This window comes from Trifolium pratense, linkage group LG2, assembly GCF_020283565.1.
Source record: "Trifolium pratense cultivar HEN17-A07 linkage group LG2, ARS_RC_1.1, whole genome shotgun sequence".
NCBI lineage: Eukaryota > Viridiplantae > Streptophyta > Magnoliopsida > Fabales > Fabaceae > Trifolium > Trifolium pratense.
Genome location: NC_060060.1, coordinates 49,363,277 through 49,383,611, shown reverse-complemented (window position 1 = coordinate 49,383,611; position 20,335 = coordinate 49,363,277). Strand labels below are relative to the sequence as shown.

The 20,335-nt window shown below is 31.6% G+C and overlaps 2 protein-coding genes across 2 annotated transcripts; both read left to right on the top strand.

Moving 5' to 3' along the window:
- The first annotated feature begins 11,552 nt into the window (after positions 1-11,552).
- Positions 11,553-12,475, top strand: LOC123904859. Its single transcript, XM_045954464.1, has 2 exons — positions 11,553-11,563; positions 11,680-12,475. The coding sequence occupies exons 1-2, from the start codon at positions 11,553-11,555 to the stop codon at positions 12,473-12,475; spliced, it is 807 nt and encodes a 268-aa protein (XP_045810420.1).
- A 1,977-nt stretch (positions 12,476-14,452) lies between these two features.
- Positions 14,453-19,050, top strand: LOC123911492 (ATP-dependent Clp protease ATP-binding subunit CLPT1, chloroplastic). Its single transcript, XM_045962915.1, has 6 exons — positions 14,453-14,900; positions 14,987-15,040; positions 15,934-16,043; positions 17,214-17,393; positions 18,251-18,387; positions 18,713-19,050. The coding sequence occupies exons 1-6, from the start codon at positions 14,665-14,667 to the stop codon at positions 18,752-18,754; spliced, it is 759 nt and encodes a 252-aa protein (XP_045818871.1). The 5' UTR covers positions 14,453-14,664; the 3' UTR covers positions 18,755-19,050.
- The last annotated feature ends 1,285 nt before the right edge of the window (positions 19,051-20,335 follow it).

Genomic DNA, 20,335 nt, shown 5'->3' with positions numbered 1-20,335 from the left:
TTCACTGTGGAGCAAATGCGTCCCTCATAAAACACTTGTATTTGCATGTAATCATATATACCATCTATATTATGTAGTTAAATTGCCATTCATTAGTTTATTCAATTGCATGGTATATAAAGATTCAGCAAGAGAATGTAGAAGAAAAACAAGCTTACCTAGATGGATGGTTAAAAGATAGCCAAGCAGAGAAGGCAAAATCCACCTCAAACTTCAATCAAGTTTATCTTGATGGCTGGTTGAAAGATAGTCAGACAAAATCCAATCCTAACTCCAATCAAGTTTACCTTGATGGATGGTTGAAAGATAGCCAAGCAAAATCCAACCCTAACTCCAATCAAGTTTACCTTGATGGATGGTTGAAAGATAGCCAAGCAAAATCCAACCCCAACTCCAACCAAGTTTATCTTGATGGATGGTTGAAAGATGGCCAAAAAGTAAAATCCAACCCCGACTCGAACCAAGTTTACCTTGATGGTTGGTTGAAGGATAGCCAAGCAAAATCCAATCCTAACTCCAATCAAGTTTACCTTGATGGTTGGTTGAAAGACAGCCAAACAAAGTCGGCCTCCAACTCAAACTCAGTTTATCTTGATGGATGGTTGAAAGATGGCCAAAAGGCAAAATCCAACCCCGACTCCAACCAAGTTTACCTTGATGGCTGGTTGAAAGACAGCCAAGCAAAATCCAACCCTAACTCCAATCAAGTATACCTTGATGGTTGGTTGAAAGACAACCAAGAAAAGTCGATCGCCAACTCAAACCCAGTTTATCTAGATGGATGGTTGAAAGATGTCCAAAAAGCAAAATCCAACCCCAATTCCAACCAAGTTTACCTTGATGGCTGGTTGAAAGATAGCCAAGTGAAATCCAACCCTAACTCTAATCAAGTTTACCTTGATGGTTGGTTGAAAGATAGCCAAGCAAAGTCGGCCTCAAACTCAATTTATCTTGATGGGTGGTTGAAAGATGTTCAAAAAGCAAAATCCAATCCCAACTCCAACCAAGTTTACCTTGATGGCTGGTTGAAAGATAGCCAGGCAAAATCAAACCCTAACTCCAATCAAGTATACCTTGATGGTTGGTTGAAAGACAGCCAAGAAAGTCCGCCTCCAACTCAAACCCTGTTTATCTTGATGGCTGGTTGAAAGATAGTCAAGCAAAATCCAACCCCAACTCCAACCAAGTTTACCTTGATGGCTGGTTGAAAGACAACATAGCAAAGTCGAACCCTAACACTAACCCGGTTTATCTTGATGGATGGTTGAAAGATGGCAAAGAGCAGATGGAAAGAACTACTCACAACTTCAATCAAGCTTATCTTGATGGTTGGTTAAAAGATAGACAAGTTTAGAAGAAGAAAAACCCACTCACTGCTCTAATAAAGTTTACCATGATGGTTGGTTGAAAGACTCACCTTCATAACTAAAAGGGAATTAATTTCTGCTTTTGTTAATGGTTTTTCGGTGTCATTTCGTATGTATTAATTATTATTAATTTCTATGTATCGTAAGGTCTTGTTTCTATGTACTAAGTAAAGCCTTATTTGGAGTACTAAATAAGGTTTTGTAGCTATGTACTAAATCAGTTTATTTAAAATAAACATCGAATTGGTCGGTGAAATACTGAGTTAACATCTCTATACGCTTCAAATTTAACTAACCGATAAATCATGAAAGTGATGTTTTTCTTTTTTTTTCTAAATAATTTTTTTATTGATAAATAAGTAGTATAAACAACTCTCTAAAAAACAGTAACAATACCTCGTTAAAAACAGAAAAGCAACCAAAATCTTTAACCTCACTAACACTAGGCTTCAACCTAACATAAAACAAAGCACATCATTATCAAATGATCATAGCAACACTATTCATCTACAATAAGTAGTACAAACAAATTCTGTCACTGCAACAAAATATAACCAGGCACAATACAATATGGTATTTTTTTTTATAGAAGTTTTGGTTATAAAAAAAAAAGGCAATACAATATGGCGCAAAAAACATTGAAGGTCGAAACATTGACCAACTCTATCAGTCAAAACAATTAACAAATTTCATTCAAGAAAGTGACAATAAGGGCGTTTGTTTTAGCTTTTTTAGAAATGAGTTTTATAATGTATATTTTTTTTGTCAACTATTTTTTAACAAAGAATTTTTTTATAAAAATTTCAAATGAAAAATGTGTTTGAACAATTTATTTTAAAATGTCGTTGTAAGTACTTTATCATTTTATTACAAATTTTTTTAGATTATAAATTTTAAAAAAATCTCTACAAAACTAATTTAAATAGATTTTCATAAAAATCATTTTTGAGAGATACATTTTTTCATAAAATTATGATTTTTATTAAGTTAAAATCTTTAACATGAATCTTTAACCACACTTCAGTACTTTTATACTTCAATTCATCTTTTCAAGGAAACAATATTCCCACATGCAAGATTTGCTGTAGCTGTAATCATAATTGAAGGTGGCCGTTTCTTGAGATGCTCGGAGTGGTTTCGTCAAACAATTTGTATTAATCTTGACATTTAAGATGTATAGCCCAAGTCTTGCAAAGGGCAATTGTTGTAAATATAAATATTTGATGGTTAGTAATCAGCAATGGTGAAATGAACTGAATTTTGATATTATATAAATTATCTCAATTTTGCCATATAATAATCGATGTTAATGAGATTGACTCGAGTTTATAACCATCAAGATAAACAAGATTTTGAATTATATTGTTGTTGGCGACATGACATTATTGGCGAGATAGTCGCAACCTCATCATGATGAGTAATGTCGTCGAGACAGACTCAATTTTATAATGATCAAAGTTTTGGTGAGTCAAAAATTTCATTTAATATTTAGAATTGGCGACGGCGTATGGCATACACATAATTTCTTTATAACGTCGTTTCCTTGAGTAACATGTTGTCATAAAAGCGAGTGTGGGCGATCTATGGAATAATAAATGTTAATGATAGAGCGTTGAGTTTGCAAAAGTTCATATTTCAATTCCTTTATAGACAAGTCCATGTTTTCTTGCTGAAGAACGTGGATGACATCAGGTGGGATATGTTTTCGTACTAACATCATGAGTACGAGTGCTTTTTATAGGAAATTCTATCGTACATCTATTAAATTTCAATGCACCAGTACAATAGATTACTAAATTACTAAGTAAATGAATATATTTTTTTAAAAGAAATCATTTTTTCTATTATTTAAAATATTTTATTTTATCAAAATTGTAAAAAAATAAAATTTTATATTTTTTTGAATTTTATATCACTCATAATAGTTATTATTGAATTTTTTTATGAAAAATGTAAAAACGTTAGCATAATGCTTATAAAACATTGAACTCGTGTTTTTTCTTATGAAATACAATAATCGACAAATAGTGTTTTAATTCATAAAATAATCGTTAATTTAGTAATTATTTAATCTAATATACCGATAAATTGAAATTTGATAGATGTACGCTACACTGTAAAAACACGTACACTATAAAAAAATACGAGACATATTTATCAAAGACACCTGAAATAACTGCACGCCTGCACAATGTAGTAGGAACTTTGTTTTTTATTACCAATATAATTATTTGGAACTTTATTTAAGAACATTATACATGAACTTAATTAGCATATACTGCAATTTTCATTCCAAGGACGCAGTGACGACCAACACCACATATGAAATAGTTCACTCCCTTAACAAGTCTAATTTTATCTGCTCCTGATTCATAAACATTAGTTACTTCTCCAACCACACAAACAATCGTCATGTGCCACTACCTCGTTGTGTTTCCCAACGGCGTAATTGAATACTGCATGTAGAAAACAATTAAAAATTGAAACATGCACAACATCTTGTCAATGTTTTAAAAATTGAACCGTATTGGTTGGTTCAACCGGTTGGAGTGTAACCCGGACCTAGCACTGATCTAGACAACCATATAAAACTGGAAATCTGAAGAATTGGGGAAAATTGGAAAAATCGGATCAAATCGAGAAAATTTGGTAAAATTGGTGAACCGGTCCTGGTTTTGGTAGATCGGCCGGACCTTTATCATTCTCTGGCAAATAATTGTTGACCAGTCGGGTAGGGTAGCAAAACTCTCCCTCAAAAGAATTAACATTGCTGCATCTTTAGGGGATGGATTCTAAAAACAGTTTAATTATTATGCATCTTTATAGGAAAATAGATTTTTTGCAGCGAAAAAAGTAATTGGTAAACGCAAAAAGTCGACGGAAAAGAGCTTTACCCCAACAACAAAAATGTCGCTGCTGGTTGTTGCGATAAGTTCTGTTGCAAAAAGTTTTGCAGCGAAATTTAGTATCGTTGCCGTTAGTAATTTTGTCAACGATAATATTTGTTGTCATTTTTATATTTTTTCGTTGGGATATGTTAATTTTTGCCACAAAAATTATTGTTATATCAAACTTATCGTAGCGAATAAAGTCGCTGCTATAACATATTTTCTTAATAACAAAAGTTTTGTAGCCATAATTTGATATATAAATAGAAATTATATATATATATATATATATATATATATATAACTTTTTGACAGTATATATATATATATTAAAATCATGCCATTATAATTATAAAACAAAAAATCACGTCATTATACTCATAATTCTAAATAATATCAACACAATTTAATTTAATTAACATAAACACATTAAAATATCAATAATTTTATTTACATATTTGACAAAAAAAATTACATAATGAGTCATACAAGTTGTTGCTTCCATGAATAGAAACATATAGGGGTTATGGTCCCCAATTGTAGAAATAACAAAAAATCGGCGGCTCATTAGGTTTTCTCTTCATCCCCATCAGAGGAGATTCAAGGAGCCCATAAGGAATTTTATAGTTAAAAGATCACATACCCGGTGAACTTCAATCCATTAGCTATGACAAACTCATGTACGCTTCCGCTTATATATATTTACTTTTTTTATAATTAAGTATTGACTATATATAATTATGTCATCCATTTGTAGGGGAGGAAACAATATAATGCAAATGACTGTGGATACTATGTAATGAAAAATATGTTGGACAATGCCACTGCTAAGATAACTGAGTCTTGGATGGAGGTAATAATTTTTATTTTTTATAACATCAATAATTTTTTATAACCGAGTCAAGAATAGTTTTATATTATTATTTACTTATTGTAGGTATTTAATGAACCAAAAGAGTTAACAGCTGACGAGATGTATGAATTGCGACTACTTTGGTCAACATATTTTTTGGAGTTATTGGAGGGTTATAAGATTTATCTTGTGAGTTATAGAATAGTTAATTATTTAATAATGCAGCTGATTTATTTAATTTTATTTTGGACTGTTTTGAACTTGGTTGCCAATACTTTTGTGCCTTCTTAATTAGGATGGTTTTATGAAGATCGAGGTGTTCGTTGATTTTGCAATGTTGTTCGAGGTGTTCGAGATGAAGATCCTAAAGGGAAAGAAATGGAGAGAGCATTGATGAGGTTACTTGGAAATTCAACATCACTTCCTGTTGTTTTCATTGGTGGTAAATTAGTTGGTTCTATGGATAGAGTATTGGCTTTTCATATTAATGCGCTGTCTGCTTGGAATTAGACTTGGAATTAATTAGTGATAATGTTAAGCACTGACTTTTAATGTGTTGCATGTAACTTGTTAGCTTGTTAGGAATTGACAATGACTTGTTGAAAATAATCTTCGGAATTATGTCAATTTTCTTGTGCGTTATTAGCTACTAGTAATTTCTAGGTTGTATAATTTCTGCTCCGGAAAAGTGTAGGTTGTATAATTAATATGGCACAGGAAGCTACGAAAAACGAAAAAAAAAACTAACATACCACTACTGATATTTATATTAAACAGACGTGAAAACTACACATACCACTACGGGTAAAAGTAATGACCCGTAGTGGAATCCCCAATTCTTTATAAAAAAAAAAAAACTGGAAAACCATACATACCACTACAGATATGTGTAAATACCCGTAGTGGAATCCTCAATTCTTTAATAAAAATCTGGAAAACCATACATAGCACTACGGATATGTGTAAATACCCGTAGTGGATTCCCCATGATTTAAAAAAAATCTGGAAAACCATACATACCACTACGGATATGTGTAAATACCCATAGTGGAATTAATAAAAATCTGGAAAACCATACATACCACTACGGATATGTGTAAATACCCGTAGTGGAATCCCCATGATTTATATTAAAAAATTGGAAACCATACCTACCACTACTGGTATTCATTATAACCGACGTGAAAACCATACATACCACTACGGGTAATTGGACAAACCGATGTGGAATCCCCATGATTTTTAATAAAAGTTACTGCAGAAAACAGGATACCACGTCAGGTATTAAACGACCCGACGTGGAAAGTCAAGACTTACAACGACGACTGTATTTATGACGGGTCACCACCCGACGTGGAAAGTCACTTTGGCCAGTAGTTAAAACCCCTTTCTGCACTAGTGTCGGTTCTAGGGTTTATGAATCAATATGATTCTAACAAGTGGTATCAGAGCTAATCAATGATTAATCATTGAGAACATAGGTTTTATGCCATATTTGATTTCCTCGGCTTTAGTAATTTTTGACAATTCCTTTCGGTTTCGGTTCTTAATTTCTCAGTGCAATATGAATTTATTGTCCTCCAGTATCAATATTAAGGTCTCGCTTTTTTTTTAATTTGTATGCACTTCATTGAATTCAGTTTTGATGATTTGCATATAATATAAAGTTGTTTTGGTTTTATTCTGTCTTATGAATTATCATGTGAATTTGATCATTATGTATGGTACTTATCATGCGATTTTGAGATTTAACAAGTTGTATGATATTGCTTCAATGCTGCGGTTTGACAGAATAGTTTTTTTTTTTTGGTTCATAATGTGATGTGATTATGGTTTACGGTGGTTCTTTTGAAGCATATATAAATAATTTTATATATGTGGTGAAAATTTGTGACCATATCTTGGGGACCCTATCTCAGGTTTATGGGCAACAATTTTTCTTTTAGTGCCATAAAGAAATCTTGTTCTATATTTTTTTTTACAGATGTAAAGAAATTGGAACAAGACTTAAGTACAGTTATGGAAATTGCAAGCTGTGTTCTTATATTTGCAAATTTGGTTATCACTTTGGTTAAGTAATTTTTTAAATTCAAATATTTAACAGTTTAATGATATATTTTGAAATAAGTTGATTAAAACATAAGGTTGCCAAAGTAACCTCTTTTGTGGAGATTAACTTATTTTGAAATATAAAAGGTTGTGTGCTTGTAACTTATGTGAATATTTAACCGGCCCAAAGGAATGTAACTATTTTACAGAATTACAAGTGCATCTGTGGTGATAAACGCGTGATAGTTATTCGGTTTTACGTGTGAATAATAACTTGGCCCAAAGGAAAATTTGTTATTTGACATGTTCCTATTATCAGTATTTTATCACTACGCCAAGGTATCACTGAAAAGTTAATATTTTGTCCAAAGATAGAATGTTAATGGATTCCCGATATCTTGTAATGGGATTTACCTTTATTTGAATTTAAAATTACTTTTTTGAGGTTTACTTAAGCATGTTTTGCTTGATTTTTGTTCTCTCTTCGGTTATGAATGACATGTTGAAGTTACTTCAACGTCAATTTAGTTAAATGACTCAAACGTCAAATTCTAGAAAGTAAATCTTTTGATAGTTCTTGAAGTATGGATCTCGACGTTGCGTTAAGGACTGATTCTCCCTTACCTCGTATGGATGATAGTACCTCTGAACAAAATAGGGAAATTGGAAGGTGGGAGAGGTCAAATTGCATATGTTCGATGATCATAAGAAAGACCACTATGGGCACATTCTAGGGCAAACTATCTGAAAAGATAAATACGGTAACAGTTTTCTTTAAGGAGAAATTTGAAAAGATGTTTCTTAAGAACGAAAAGTCTGATATACCTACGCTTTTAGGAAACCTTAATTCAATAAAGTATAAGGATAAGTTGCAGATACAGTGTCTCAAAAGGAATAACAACATAAATAATTTAAATCAGGTAATGATAGTTGTTTATTTTGTGGAACTAAAGGGTAAAGAAATATTACTTTAAGTGTCAAACAAGACATGTTAAGGGAAGATATATTTCTTAATCTGGTTTGTTTTGAGGTTGATTTAACTTTGGTATTTTGGTATGTAGACACACATGTTGGATAAACTCTGGTGTCACAACTAACAACAGTGTGCCTACGTAAGGTTTTATGAATTGTCGGCAACTAAGTGATGGTGAAAGATACATCTATATGTGGTTGACAACAAAACAGTTCAAGTTGAGGCAATCGGAAAATATCAAATTTTTATAATTTTTACTATTACAATATTAAAAATATTAATCGTTAAAGTTATGGATCGGCATACGTGAAACAGTGATCAACTGACTCACTCTTTTTGAGACGGAGAGAGTAATAACTTTTCCAAATACTATACGTACCATAACAATTTTTTATAAAAGTATCTACACTTGTGAAGCATGCAAACCTTAATTATCCTAAACGGCATCTTAGTTTTTCTCATAAGACTATGCAATTTAAAATGTATCCACACTTGTCAAGCATGCAAACCCTAGTTATCCAAAACTCTGGCTATGTTTTGAATTCCTAGTTAGTTGGCCTCCTAGGCTCAAACATGGGAAGTTCCCTAGTTCCCCGCATTGGCTTTATTTGATAAACCTTTCTCCTTAATTATAAGATTCTTTGACAAAAATATACTATTCATTTATATTGTGTTGATCGTATTTTTTTAATGATATATAAAGGTAAATATTAACATATAAGATCTTGTTCAATTTGTTTTGATGAGTATTTTCAAAATATTAAATTTTTATAATTTTTACTAGTAGACAATTAAATATATTATAGTGATCAAAATTATACATTGACGTACATGCAGTGGTCAAACATAATTTTATAATTAGGGACAGACAGAGGTAGTAATAACCAACAATGAGTTTCTGTATCGACTAACATATCAAATAGTATCAAGAAAGCAAAATGGTGCAGAATTCACATGACTTGAAAATGAGTTATTTAAGACTTCTTTAATAGGCATGCATGAACTTTTATCGGTTGGTTTAAATAAAGCTAATTAAATAATAATATTCTGATAAACTTAATACTCCCTCTAGTCCTATCCCTCCGGTCCTTATTATAAAAAAAATATTGGTGACTACTTCTCTATCTTCACATAAATTGAGGGCATATGCCCTATGCTGATATGACACCAATGAAATTCATCCACATGTATCTAAGTCAAACATAAATAATATTTTACCACAAAGTAATTTTAACTACTTTTATTTTCAATTAATTATATTTTAGGTTACTATTTTTCTTTAATTATATTTTAGGATATTTGTGTAAACGCTACACTTTACCATCAATTTTCATCACAGCAAGCTTCAACCATCAAATTTTACGATCAACCACCAAATTTTCACTGCTTCTTTCTCCATTCTTATCATTGGCTGCCAATTTTCCGCTTCACTTGTGATCCTTCCTTCAACAAGACACTTCTTCTTTGTCGTGGTCTTCTTCTTCGCCGTGACCGCTTCTTCTCTTCTGCAATTGTCGTCGCCGTCGTTGTTTCTCCTCTTCTGTAATTGCCGCTTCTTCTTGCCCTTCCTTCAACCTTCAAACGCTAATTCACCTCTTCCGGAATCACTTGTCCATCATCGGCTACGTTTGTTCCAGAATCGGATTCGGCTAGGTAACATTGATTTTATTTTTTATTCTGTTGTATGTTTTAATCACTCTCTCATTTCTTCTGAAGCTTGAAGGTTCCATACAAAGAACGAATCTGAAGCTTGAAGGTGAAATCATAACAAAGATGAATTGAAAGTTTTTTTACGTTAAGAAGAAAGCTTTTTTTTTTAATACGAAGAAGAAAGTTATTTGAGACCGTAAAACAATTTGAAGAAGAAGCAAACAAATTAGAAGCAATTAGGATCAAAATGTAAATTCATAGAATAAAATACTTAAATTATAATTAATTTAAAAATAAAAGTAGTTAAAATTACTTTTTGGTAAAAAATTAATTATGTTTGACTTAAATACATGAGGATGAATTTAATTGGTGCACATCATGTCACATCAGCATATGGCATATACCCTCAATTTATGAGAGGGTTAATAAGAAAAAACCAAAAATATTTACTTTTTAGATTCATAGAATGTTAGATGTATCTGGTTCATATTGTAGACCAAATAAATCAAACATTTTATGAATCTAAAAAACAAACTTCTTATAATAAGGACCAGATTCATAAAATGTTGACTTTTTAGATGCATTGTACCATTGATGTATCTAGGTTATAATATTGTCTAGATTCATTGATTTTACAATGAATCTAAAAAGCAAACATTTTCTTATATAGAAGAAAAACAAGCTTACCTAAAATGAGAAGAAAAACAACAAATAATTATCACATAAGAAAATGTTTGCTTTTTAGATTCATTGTAAAAACAATGTATCTAAACAATATTATAGTCTACATACATCAATTGTACGATGCATCTAAAAAGTCAACATTTTATGAATCTGGTCCTTATTATACATGTGATCATTATTTATCGTTTTTCTTCTCATTCACCTATAAAAAGCACACTTCACTTATACTTCAATTCATCTTTTGCAGTAAACAATATTCCCACAAGTAAACATAGCAGTAAGATATGGCATGCAGAAGAGTTGTTCAATCTCTCCTCCCTTTTGTCCTCCTGCTCTTCATCCTCGTAAGTAATTTACTTGCATGGATGTTTGCATCTTTACAATTGTATTCTTCATCATTTATTTATCACAATTCATCACTCATTTTCATCTTTAATAGCAATTGAAAACGAATTATTGTATGCATGTTTCATATATATATATATATATATATATATATATATATATATATATATATATATATATGATCCTTCGGTTTTGTTGTAAAATAACACTACTCTTTGATAAAATAATCTTTATTGCTGTATTGAAATTCAAAATAGTATACTTAATTTACTATTGTAAAATTTTAAAATGGTTCCCATTGTTCCCTATTTTTTGTTTCAGATTTGTACCCATTTTCTATTTCGAAGTGCTTCACTGTGCAGCAAATGCGTCCCTCATAAAACACTTGTATTTGCATGTGATCATATGTACCATTTATATTATGTAGTTAAATTGCCATTCATTAGTTTATTCAATTGCATTGTAGAATGGTCATGGAAGCTTTGCTAGGTATATAAAGATTCAGCAAGAGAATGTAGAAAAAAAACAAGCTTACCTAGATGGATGGTTGAAAGATAGCCAAGCAGAGAAGGCAAAATCCACCTCAAACTTCAACCAAGTTTATCTTGATGGCTGGTTGAAAGATAGTCAAACAAAATCCAATCCTAACTCCAATCAAGTTTACCTTGATGGATGGTTGAAAGATAGCCAAGCAAAATCCAACCCCAACTCCAACCAAGTTTATCTTGATGGATGGTTGAAAGATGGCCAAAAAGTAAAATCCAACCCCGACTCGAACCAAGTTTACCTTGATGGTTGGTTGAAAGATAGCCAAGCAAAATCCAATCCTAACTCCAATCAAGTTTACCTTGATGGTTGGTTGAAAGACAGCCAAGCAAAGTCGGCCTCCAACTCAAACCCAGTTTATCTTGATGGATGGTTGAAAGATGGTCAAAAAGTAAAATCCAACCCCGACTCCAACAAAGTTTACCTTGATGGCTGGTTGAAAGACAGCCAAGCAAAATCCAACCCTAACTCCAATCAAGTATACCTTGATGGTTGGTTGAAAGACAACCAAGAAAAGTCGATCTCCAACTCAAACCCAGTCTATCTAGATGGATGGTTGAAAGATGTTCAAAAAGCAAAATCCAACCCCAATTCCAACCAAGTTGACCTTGATGGCTGGTTGAAAGATAGCCAAGTAAAATCCAACCCTAACTCCAATCAAGTTTATCTTGATGGTTGGTTGAAAGATAGCCAAGCAAAGTCGGCCTCAAACTCAATTTATCTTGATGGATGGTTGAAAGATGTTCAAAAAGCAAAATCCAATCCCAACTCCAACCAAGTTTACCTTGATGGCTGGTTGAAAGATAGCCAAGCAAAATCAAACCCTAACTCCAATCAAGTATACCTTGATGGTTGGTTGAAAGACAGCCAAGAAAAGTCGGCCTCCAACTCAAACCCCGTTTATCTTGATGGATGGTTAAAAGATAGTCAACCAAAATCCAACTCCAACCAAGTTTACCTTGATGGCTGGTTGAAAGACAACATAGCAAAGTCGAACCCTAACACTAACCCGGTTTATCTTGATGGATGGTTGAAAGATGGCAAAGAGCATATGGAAAGAACTACTCACAACTTCAATCAAGCTTATCTTGATGGTTGGTTAAAAGATAGACAAGTTTAGAAGAAGAAAAACCCACTTTACTCTAATAAAGCTTACCATGATGGTTGGTTGAAAGACTCACCTTCATAAATAAAAGGGAATTAATTTATGCTTTTGTTGATGGTTTTTCGGTGTCATTTCGTATGTTTTATTATTAATTTCTATGTATTGTAAGGTCTTGTTTCTATGTACTAAGTAAAGCCTTATTCGGAGTACTAAATAAGGTTTTGTAGCTATGTACTAAATCAGTTTATTTAAAATAAACATCGAATTGGTCGGTGAAATACTGAGTTTACATCTCTATACTCTTCAAATTTAACTAACGGATGAATGATGAAAGTGACATTTTTCTTTTTCTTTCTAAATAATTTTTTTTTATTAATAAATAAGTAGTATAAACAACTCTCTAAAAAACGGTAACAACACCTTGTTAAAACAGAAAAGCAACCAAAATCTTTAACCTCACTAACACTAGGCTTCAACCTAACACAAAACAAAGCACATCATTATCAAAACAAAAAGGAAAATGATCATAACAACACTATTCATCTACAATAAGTCAGACAAACAAACTCTGTCACTGCAACAAAATATAATCAAGGCACAATACAGTATGGTATTTTTTTTTTTATAGAACTTTTGCTTATAAAAAAAGGTTATACAATATGGCGCAAAAAACATTGAAGGTCGAAACATTGACCAACTCTATCAGTCAAAACAATTAACAGATCTCATTCAAGAAAGTGACAATGAGGGCGTTTGTTTTAGCTTTTTTAGAAGTGATTTTTGTAATGTATATATTTTTTTTGTCAACTATTTTTTAACAAAGAATTTTTTTTATAAAAATTTCAAATGAAAAATGTTTTGAACATTTTATTTTAAAATGTCGTTGTAAGTACTTTATCATTTTATTACAAATTTTTTTAGATTATAAGTTTTAAAAAAATCTCTACAAAACTATTTTAAATAGATTTTCATAAAAATTATTTTTGAGAGATATATCCTTCATCTTTGTTCGCTCCCTCTCAATCATTCATTGACTTTATTCTCAATCGTTGACTTTTTTTGGGTAATTTACTGATTTATTATTATTATTATTATTATTATTATTATTATTATTATTATTATATATATATATATATATATATATATATATATATATAGAGGTTAATTTTACTGTTTTTTTTAATTAAGTTTAATTAATTATTTTATTTTTTAATACTTTCAAAATATTTGATGTAAAAATATTAAAGACATGAAAACATTTTGTCATCATGGACACTGCCACGTCAATAATAAGTTTACACATCAACAGAAATTTGACCAAATTGAATTCGGTGACTAAAATTCAGAAAAATCTAAAATAGGGAATCAAAATTTTAGGTTTTTCAAAATATGGGGCATCAAACAGTTGACTTTTAAAATAGGGATAAAAAAGTTGACTTTTAAAATAGGGGATCAAAAGTTCAGGTTTTTCAAAATAGGTTGATCAAAAGTGCATTAAAACCTATGTTTTTTTAGGCAAAATTACACTACAGATCCATTATCTTATTTTTTTGTAACATTTTAGTCATTTATCTTTTTTCTGTAACACTTTGGTCTTTATCTTTTATTTGTAACACTTTAGTCATTTATTTTTTTTATTTGTAACATTTTAGTCCTTTTTTGTAACAATTTAGTCATTTATCTTTTTTTATTTGTACCACTTTGATCCTTTATTTTTTATAAATAAATAAGATGAAGACCAAAAAGTGTTAAGAAAAAGAAGATAAAAGACCAAATTGTTACGATAAAAAGATAAACGACCAAAGTATTACAATAAAATAAGATAGATGATCTGTAGTGTAATTTTGCCTTTTTTTTATTAATTCAGAGATTCTTAAAAGAATTTTATTAAATTTTAATAATAAAGTTCCAAAAAAAAAGAAATATGACAACCTAAAAAACAAAAGTTCAATTAAAGATAAGTAAAATGTTTGTGCCAAAAAAAAAAGTAAGAATTGAAAACTTTATTAATCAATCATCTCAAATTACTTGAATTTTTTTCTTATCTCTTTGTTAACTTCAATTGTATGTGAAATTCAAAATCCTAAGTGAGTCTACATCATCTAGAAGAAGAAGAAGAAGAAGAAGAAGTAGAAAGTGTTGTGCACACTACAAATTCATCCAAACCCACCCAACCCAACCAATTCTCACAAAACCTCCCTTCAATGGCTTCCATTCCCACTTTCTCTTCATATTCTCTTCTCCTCAAACCCAACAACACCAACACACTCTTTCCCAATTCAAACTCATCATCATCATCATCATCATGCACACTCTCTCTCTTACCTCTTTTTGGAACCAAATTAACCCTCCAACGACCCATTTCCTCAACTCGTTCCATTTCCATCGCTAATTTCAGTGCCACTTCTGAAACGGTGCCGTTTAACCTCCCCACTGACCCGTAAGTTCATGGGTCTCTTCAATTTTCATCTGGGTCGGTTCTATTTGTTTAAAGTTTCAACCTTTTTTTGTTTTTTTTTTTTGCAGGAATCCACAATCTGATGAAGTACAGAAAAATCCAAATCCAAATCCAAAGCCAAAGTGAGCTTTTTTTTTTGTTTGTTCATGTTGCTCATAAATTTATGATTCAATCTTTTTTCTTTTTCTTTTTTTTATTAACTTATGATTCAATCTTGTTTGTGTGAAACTTCAATTTGGTCTCTATTATTTGTATTTGTTATCGGAACTATAAAATTATACTAGTCACTATTATATAAGCAAAAATTAACTTTATAGCTTCATTGAAGAAGTTCCTTGACTAACTGTGATGTATGTCTATATCATAGACCATCTAAATACGTCGGTTATCTTTTTTTGGTCAAGTAGCCTAGTGGCTAGAGTCTCACACATTTAAATGTGGAGAAATGTGGAATTCGGGGTTCGAACCCCGACTACTCCAATAATGTCCCTGTCCCTGATAGCTACCATTTGAGCTACACTTATGAGACAAATACGTCGGTTATTTAATAACCTAAAAAGTGAATTGTTGCTTGTAATAGTGACCGGAGAGAGTAATAAATAATCCATAAAGTATTGACAATTCATTAAGTTTTTTTTTTTTTTTTTTTTACAAAGGCAATCCATTAAGTCCTCATTTTATTACTACATTTATAATCATAAAAAGAGTGATAATTCAGGGACCAAGTTGGACATATAGTAATAGTTTAGGACTATTTATTACATTTCTATATTTCAGGACCAGGTAGGCGATATAGTAATAGTTTAAGGATTAACTTGATTGATTGACGATAGTTTAGGGACTACCTTATTACATTTCTATAGTCTTGGACTAATAAGAGAGATAGGGATGGTTTAGAGACAAAAATTGATGGTTTACTCTTCAATAATTAATGTATTTGGGTTGCTTTTTTTGTGGTTAGATTGATGACATTGTCTCTTCAATTTGTTTTGTTTTTGTTTTTGTTTGGTTTAAGGTGGTCGGCGAGGGCTATAAGGTCATATGCAATGGCGGAAAATGAAGTGAGGGTGCTTAAGTATCCTAAAATAGGAACCGAGAGTCTTCTCATGGGGATTTTAATTGAAGGTTTGTTGCAAAGCCTGATTAATTTCTTTGGTAATAATAACAAAATGATTTTCTATTTTGGCATGAAATAAGTGTGTTTCCCGTTGAAGTTAAGTAATTTTGGATAGGCATTAAGAAAGCTAAGTAATTTTTTAAACGACGAAACATAGGCTCCCTGATTCAAGTGTCAGTCACTATTGGCTGGCATCGATTAATTATTGATGCAATGCATTTTGACATATTCCATTGTCGTCATTTATTACAAGTTTGTCTCCAATCTGGATGTGGGCATGTCAAAATATATGTTAATGCTTCTGCTTATAACTGAGAAAGTTAAACAATATTGGAATATTGGCATTGTGCGTTTGTTCTCAACATGTTCTCGAGTTTTGACAAAATTGTATTTGGTCAGTTGTGTTTCTTATTATTAGATTCACCACTTGGACATAAAGTGGTAAAATTTGATGCACAGATCGAAAAGTGTCAACACTCCTGTCTCAAAGAAATGGTTACTTCATGCATGATTTAATGAGTGGAATGATAATTTAGAGTTTTTTATGTCATCTGAAAAAATGTCTGTCATGCCATCATTTTTTTTTTGGTTTGATGTCACATGGGACACGATATGGTTTTCCTTTCAAATTATGGTTTTAAACAGATAACTCAAAATGTGGGCAGATTCAAATTTGTTACCTAGATATTAGGAGAATGGAGATAATTAGTTGGATAAAACTTCGGCGGTGTTCTATAAGTGCTGCTTGTGCTGTTCACCAATTATAATATGCCATGTGGATTAGGTTTTGTAGTTCAACTTAAATTTTAAATGATTCTGTTTATACTATACTGTTGGATATATTTTCTGCCTTTAATTGAAATTAGATAAAAGTAAAAACAACACACATTGAACTACATACAAGTTTTTGTCCAACCTGGTTTGAGTCATTAATTTAATTATAAGACAACCATTAAGGGATATTAGTTTGGATTTGAAATATATACATCGATATTGCGGATAAGAAAACAAATTAAATTTGAATTGAAAATAACTCTTCTCTAGAATCACATGACAATGATGGTTAGAGCAAAAATAGAAGAATTAAATTTGCGTTGATGGAATTTGTTCTCTGGTTTCTGGTAAGGTACCTTCTATATGCTGTTGAGCATTTGATTAATTTGTGTTGTACTTTTCAGGAACAAGTAAAGCTGCAAAATTCTTAAGAGCTAATGGAATTACTTTTTTTAAAGTACAAGAACAAACGTTAGAGCTACTTGGGAAATCTAACTATTTCTTTTCCACTCCCAGACCTACTCCTTTGACCGAGCCACTTAAGAAAGTCCTTGATTCGGCAGTTAATGAGAAATTAAAGTCAGGTATGCATGTTTTACATGATGACATGTCTATGTATCGAGTATTAACCCCCTGCCGTTTTTCCCAATTGCGCAGCTAGATTTGTTTTTCTGTTGGGAGTGTCCCATTTTCAAATTTCGTGCCATTGTGCTTGTGTTAATTAATCAGAAATGGTATTTCAACACAAATTCATCCAGCTTTATCAGTTTTATATCTTTTAAGCTTCAGCCATGTTGATAGTCTGCTCTGCTCTGGTCTTAAGTTACGCCTAAGTAAATTGATAGGAGAAATTTCACTCACCTTCCTTAAGGTATATTGACACATACACTCCCTCTATTTTGTAAAGACACTATTTATGTGCACCTTGGGAGGATGCGAGTGCAATTTCCCGTTCTTGCGACGTTGATATTTATCATGCATACTTACAGTCTTAGTTCAATGATAGGAGGCCGCTGGTTAGAAATGTTATGTAGCACTGACTCTTTAGATTGTAGGTGTGTTTGGTGTTCGACGCGTGTTAGACACCGGCGCATTTGGTTGCATGCAATTGCTTCCATTTTCTCAAATTATTACCTGTGTCTATATGTGAATGTCAGTGTTGTGTCTGTGCTTCATAGGAAACGTGTATGTGAGAGAGAAAATATCTGTAGGAGGGAAACTTATCAAGTGTCACGGCTGTAACAGAATGTATTATACAGAGAATAGGAGGTAGCTAGATGTTCTCTAGTTTTTTGTTTCTTTTTTACCAAAGAAGTTCTCTAGTTAGTTTTGTTTTGGAAGAAGTCTCGATAAGATTCCTATTGTTATTCAATTCTTCTCTTAATACAAGTTGAATTTTTTATGTTTTCTCTTTTGTATTAATAAAGTTATTATGATAAAGATCTAGGTGAAGAAGGGGAAACAAACGTGACTCATTTACTTCTTGCAATTTGGTCACAAGAAGAATCAGCAGGTCGAAAGATCTTGGCTACTTTGGGTTTCAACGACGAAAAAGCCGAAGAAATTGCTAAAACAGCAGTAAGTTTAAAGTTCTATCAAAATAATACAGTTTTTTAAAACTGAAATGGAGATCGAACCGGTGAAACCTCTATGTCATGGTTTAACAAGTAAATAAATAATGCAAAAAATGAATTCCTATCGAACCAATGTAGTTCAACTACGGTTCAAGCCAATTCAACCAATCTGCATGATAACCGAAATCAAACCAACTATGAACTGTTCGGTTCCTGGTTCAACCGGTTGAATTTTCCAGTCTGGTCTGGTTTTTAAAACATTACAATAATATTCACTTTGGCCGACTGACACCTCAATGACAATAAAATATGGTTTGTGTTTCTTGTAGGCTAGTGGAGATATTGATTGGAGTTTCCAGAAGGAAGCTTGAGAAATTTCTTGGGATAAAGGGTTGATTGATGATCCCTAGCATTGCTAGTTCCAGTAGAGAAAATTGACTATACTTTCCCTCAAGTTTATAAACCAGTTTCTACATTAATGTCCTTTGTAAGTTGTAACATTAGAGATTATACATTTCTCATTCTTTTTATACAAATGTTTTGAAGGTCAAATTTTTAAGCAGTTGTGTGATTGTGGAATTGCAATCTTACTCTGACTTTCCTCTCTCCTTTGTAACATTAATAGTCTTTCTTTTACTATGGGAAGTGCTCATTTTTATCCAACACTTTGGGAAGTGCTTATTTTTATCAAAACAAATTAGCATCCCCTCCTTTGTTGCACTGGAGGAAATCAAGTCCAACTTAAATATTTGTGTGCTCCAGACTCCAGTTGACCTTATAAGTTTTCATTAGTAATAACAAGTCATCTTTTGAAAGGATTAATTGCATTTTCCTATATTGATAATATGTGCTTAATTGTATAAATATTAAAATAATTAAATTAATTCAATCATCATATAATACAAACGCCTTGTTTGATGGTCAGGATAAGAAACAATTCATTATAGCATATCATGTCACAATCTGGTGTTTGATGAAACGACAAGATATGATAAATTAATCGTGAAACTTATTACATTTTATTACGAGTGTAGCTCAAATTAGAGGGAAAGAAATCACTGTTGTGCGATTCTAATAACCAGAGGCACATCGCCGCTGCACTTGGAGGTTGAGACTTCATCCTTCCATGGCTGTGCTTGCAGGTTTGTAGTAAGGGTTCATTGCATTTCCCCCTACTTTTATGAGTGTGATAAAAGGAGACCAAAAGTGTATCTAATCTAAATGTATTTAATATCGTGAATAGTAAGGGTCATTTCGTTTAATGGAGGGGAGGGGTGGGGCGATATTTTAACTAGATTTTTCATTTGTCTGTCGCACAGTACATAATCATCCAATCATATAACATGTATATTGATAGAAGTTTTGAATCTTTCGGTTCGTATTTAAGAAATTTAGTTAAGTGTAATTAATTTTCTTGATTTAATGCAAAACACGAGTTAAGTTTACTATATTATCCTTTGAAGAGTGATTTATGTCTTGGAAATCACATAAACTTTTGAAAAGTGAAATGATTAAATAAGGGTATATTAGAAATAATAGTATTAATTAGTTTAAAAGTAGTTGATTTTTGCTTATATTTGAGCGTATGAGCTTATAGCTTATAGTTTTTTACATTCTCCCATTTTTACCCTTATTATTTTTATTTATTATTTCTTTATTTTCTTAAATATAATAACTACCTACTAACCATACCCACTAACCATGTACTTTCATGTTATTTTGTACTTACAACAGCTAAATTTGCCAAACACTTTAATTTTATTCTACTACATTTTCAGCTATAAGTTATCAGCCATCAGCTATCAGCTATAAGCTAGCTTTTAGCTTATTTTTACCAAACAGAGCCAAAATTTGAATTAAAGATAAAAAGCTATAAGTTATAAAGCTCAAATGCTACTTGAAATAACATATGGAAAAAAGCTATAAGCTAATAAAAAAAGTTTGTTACCAAA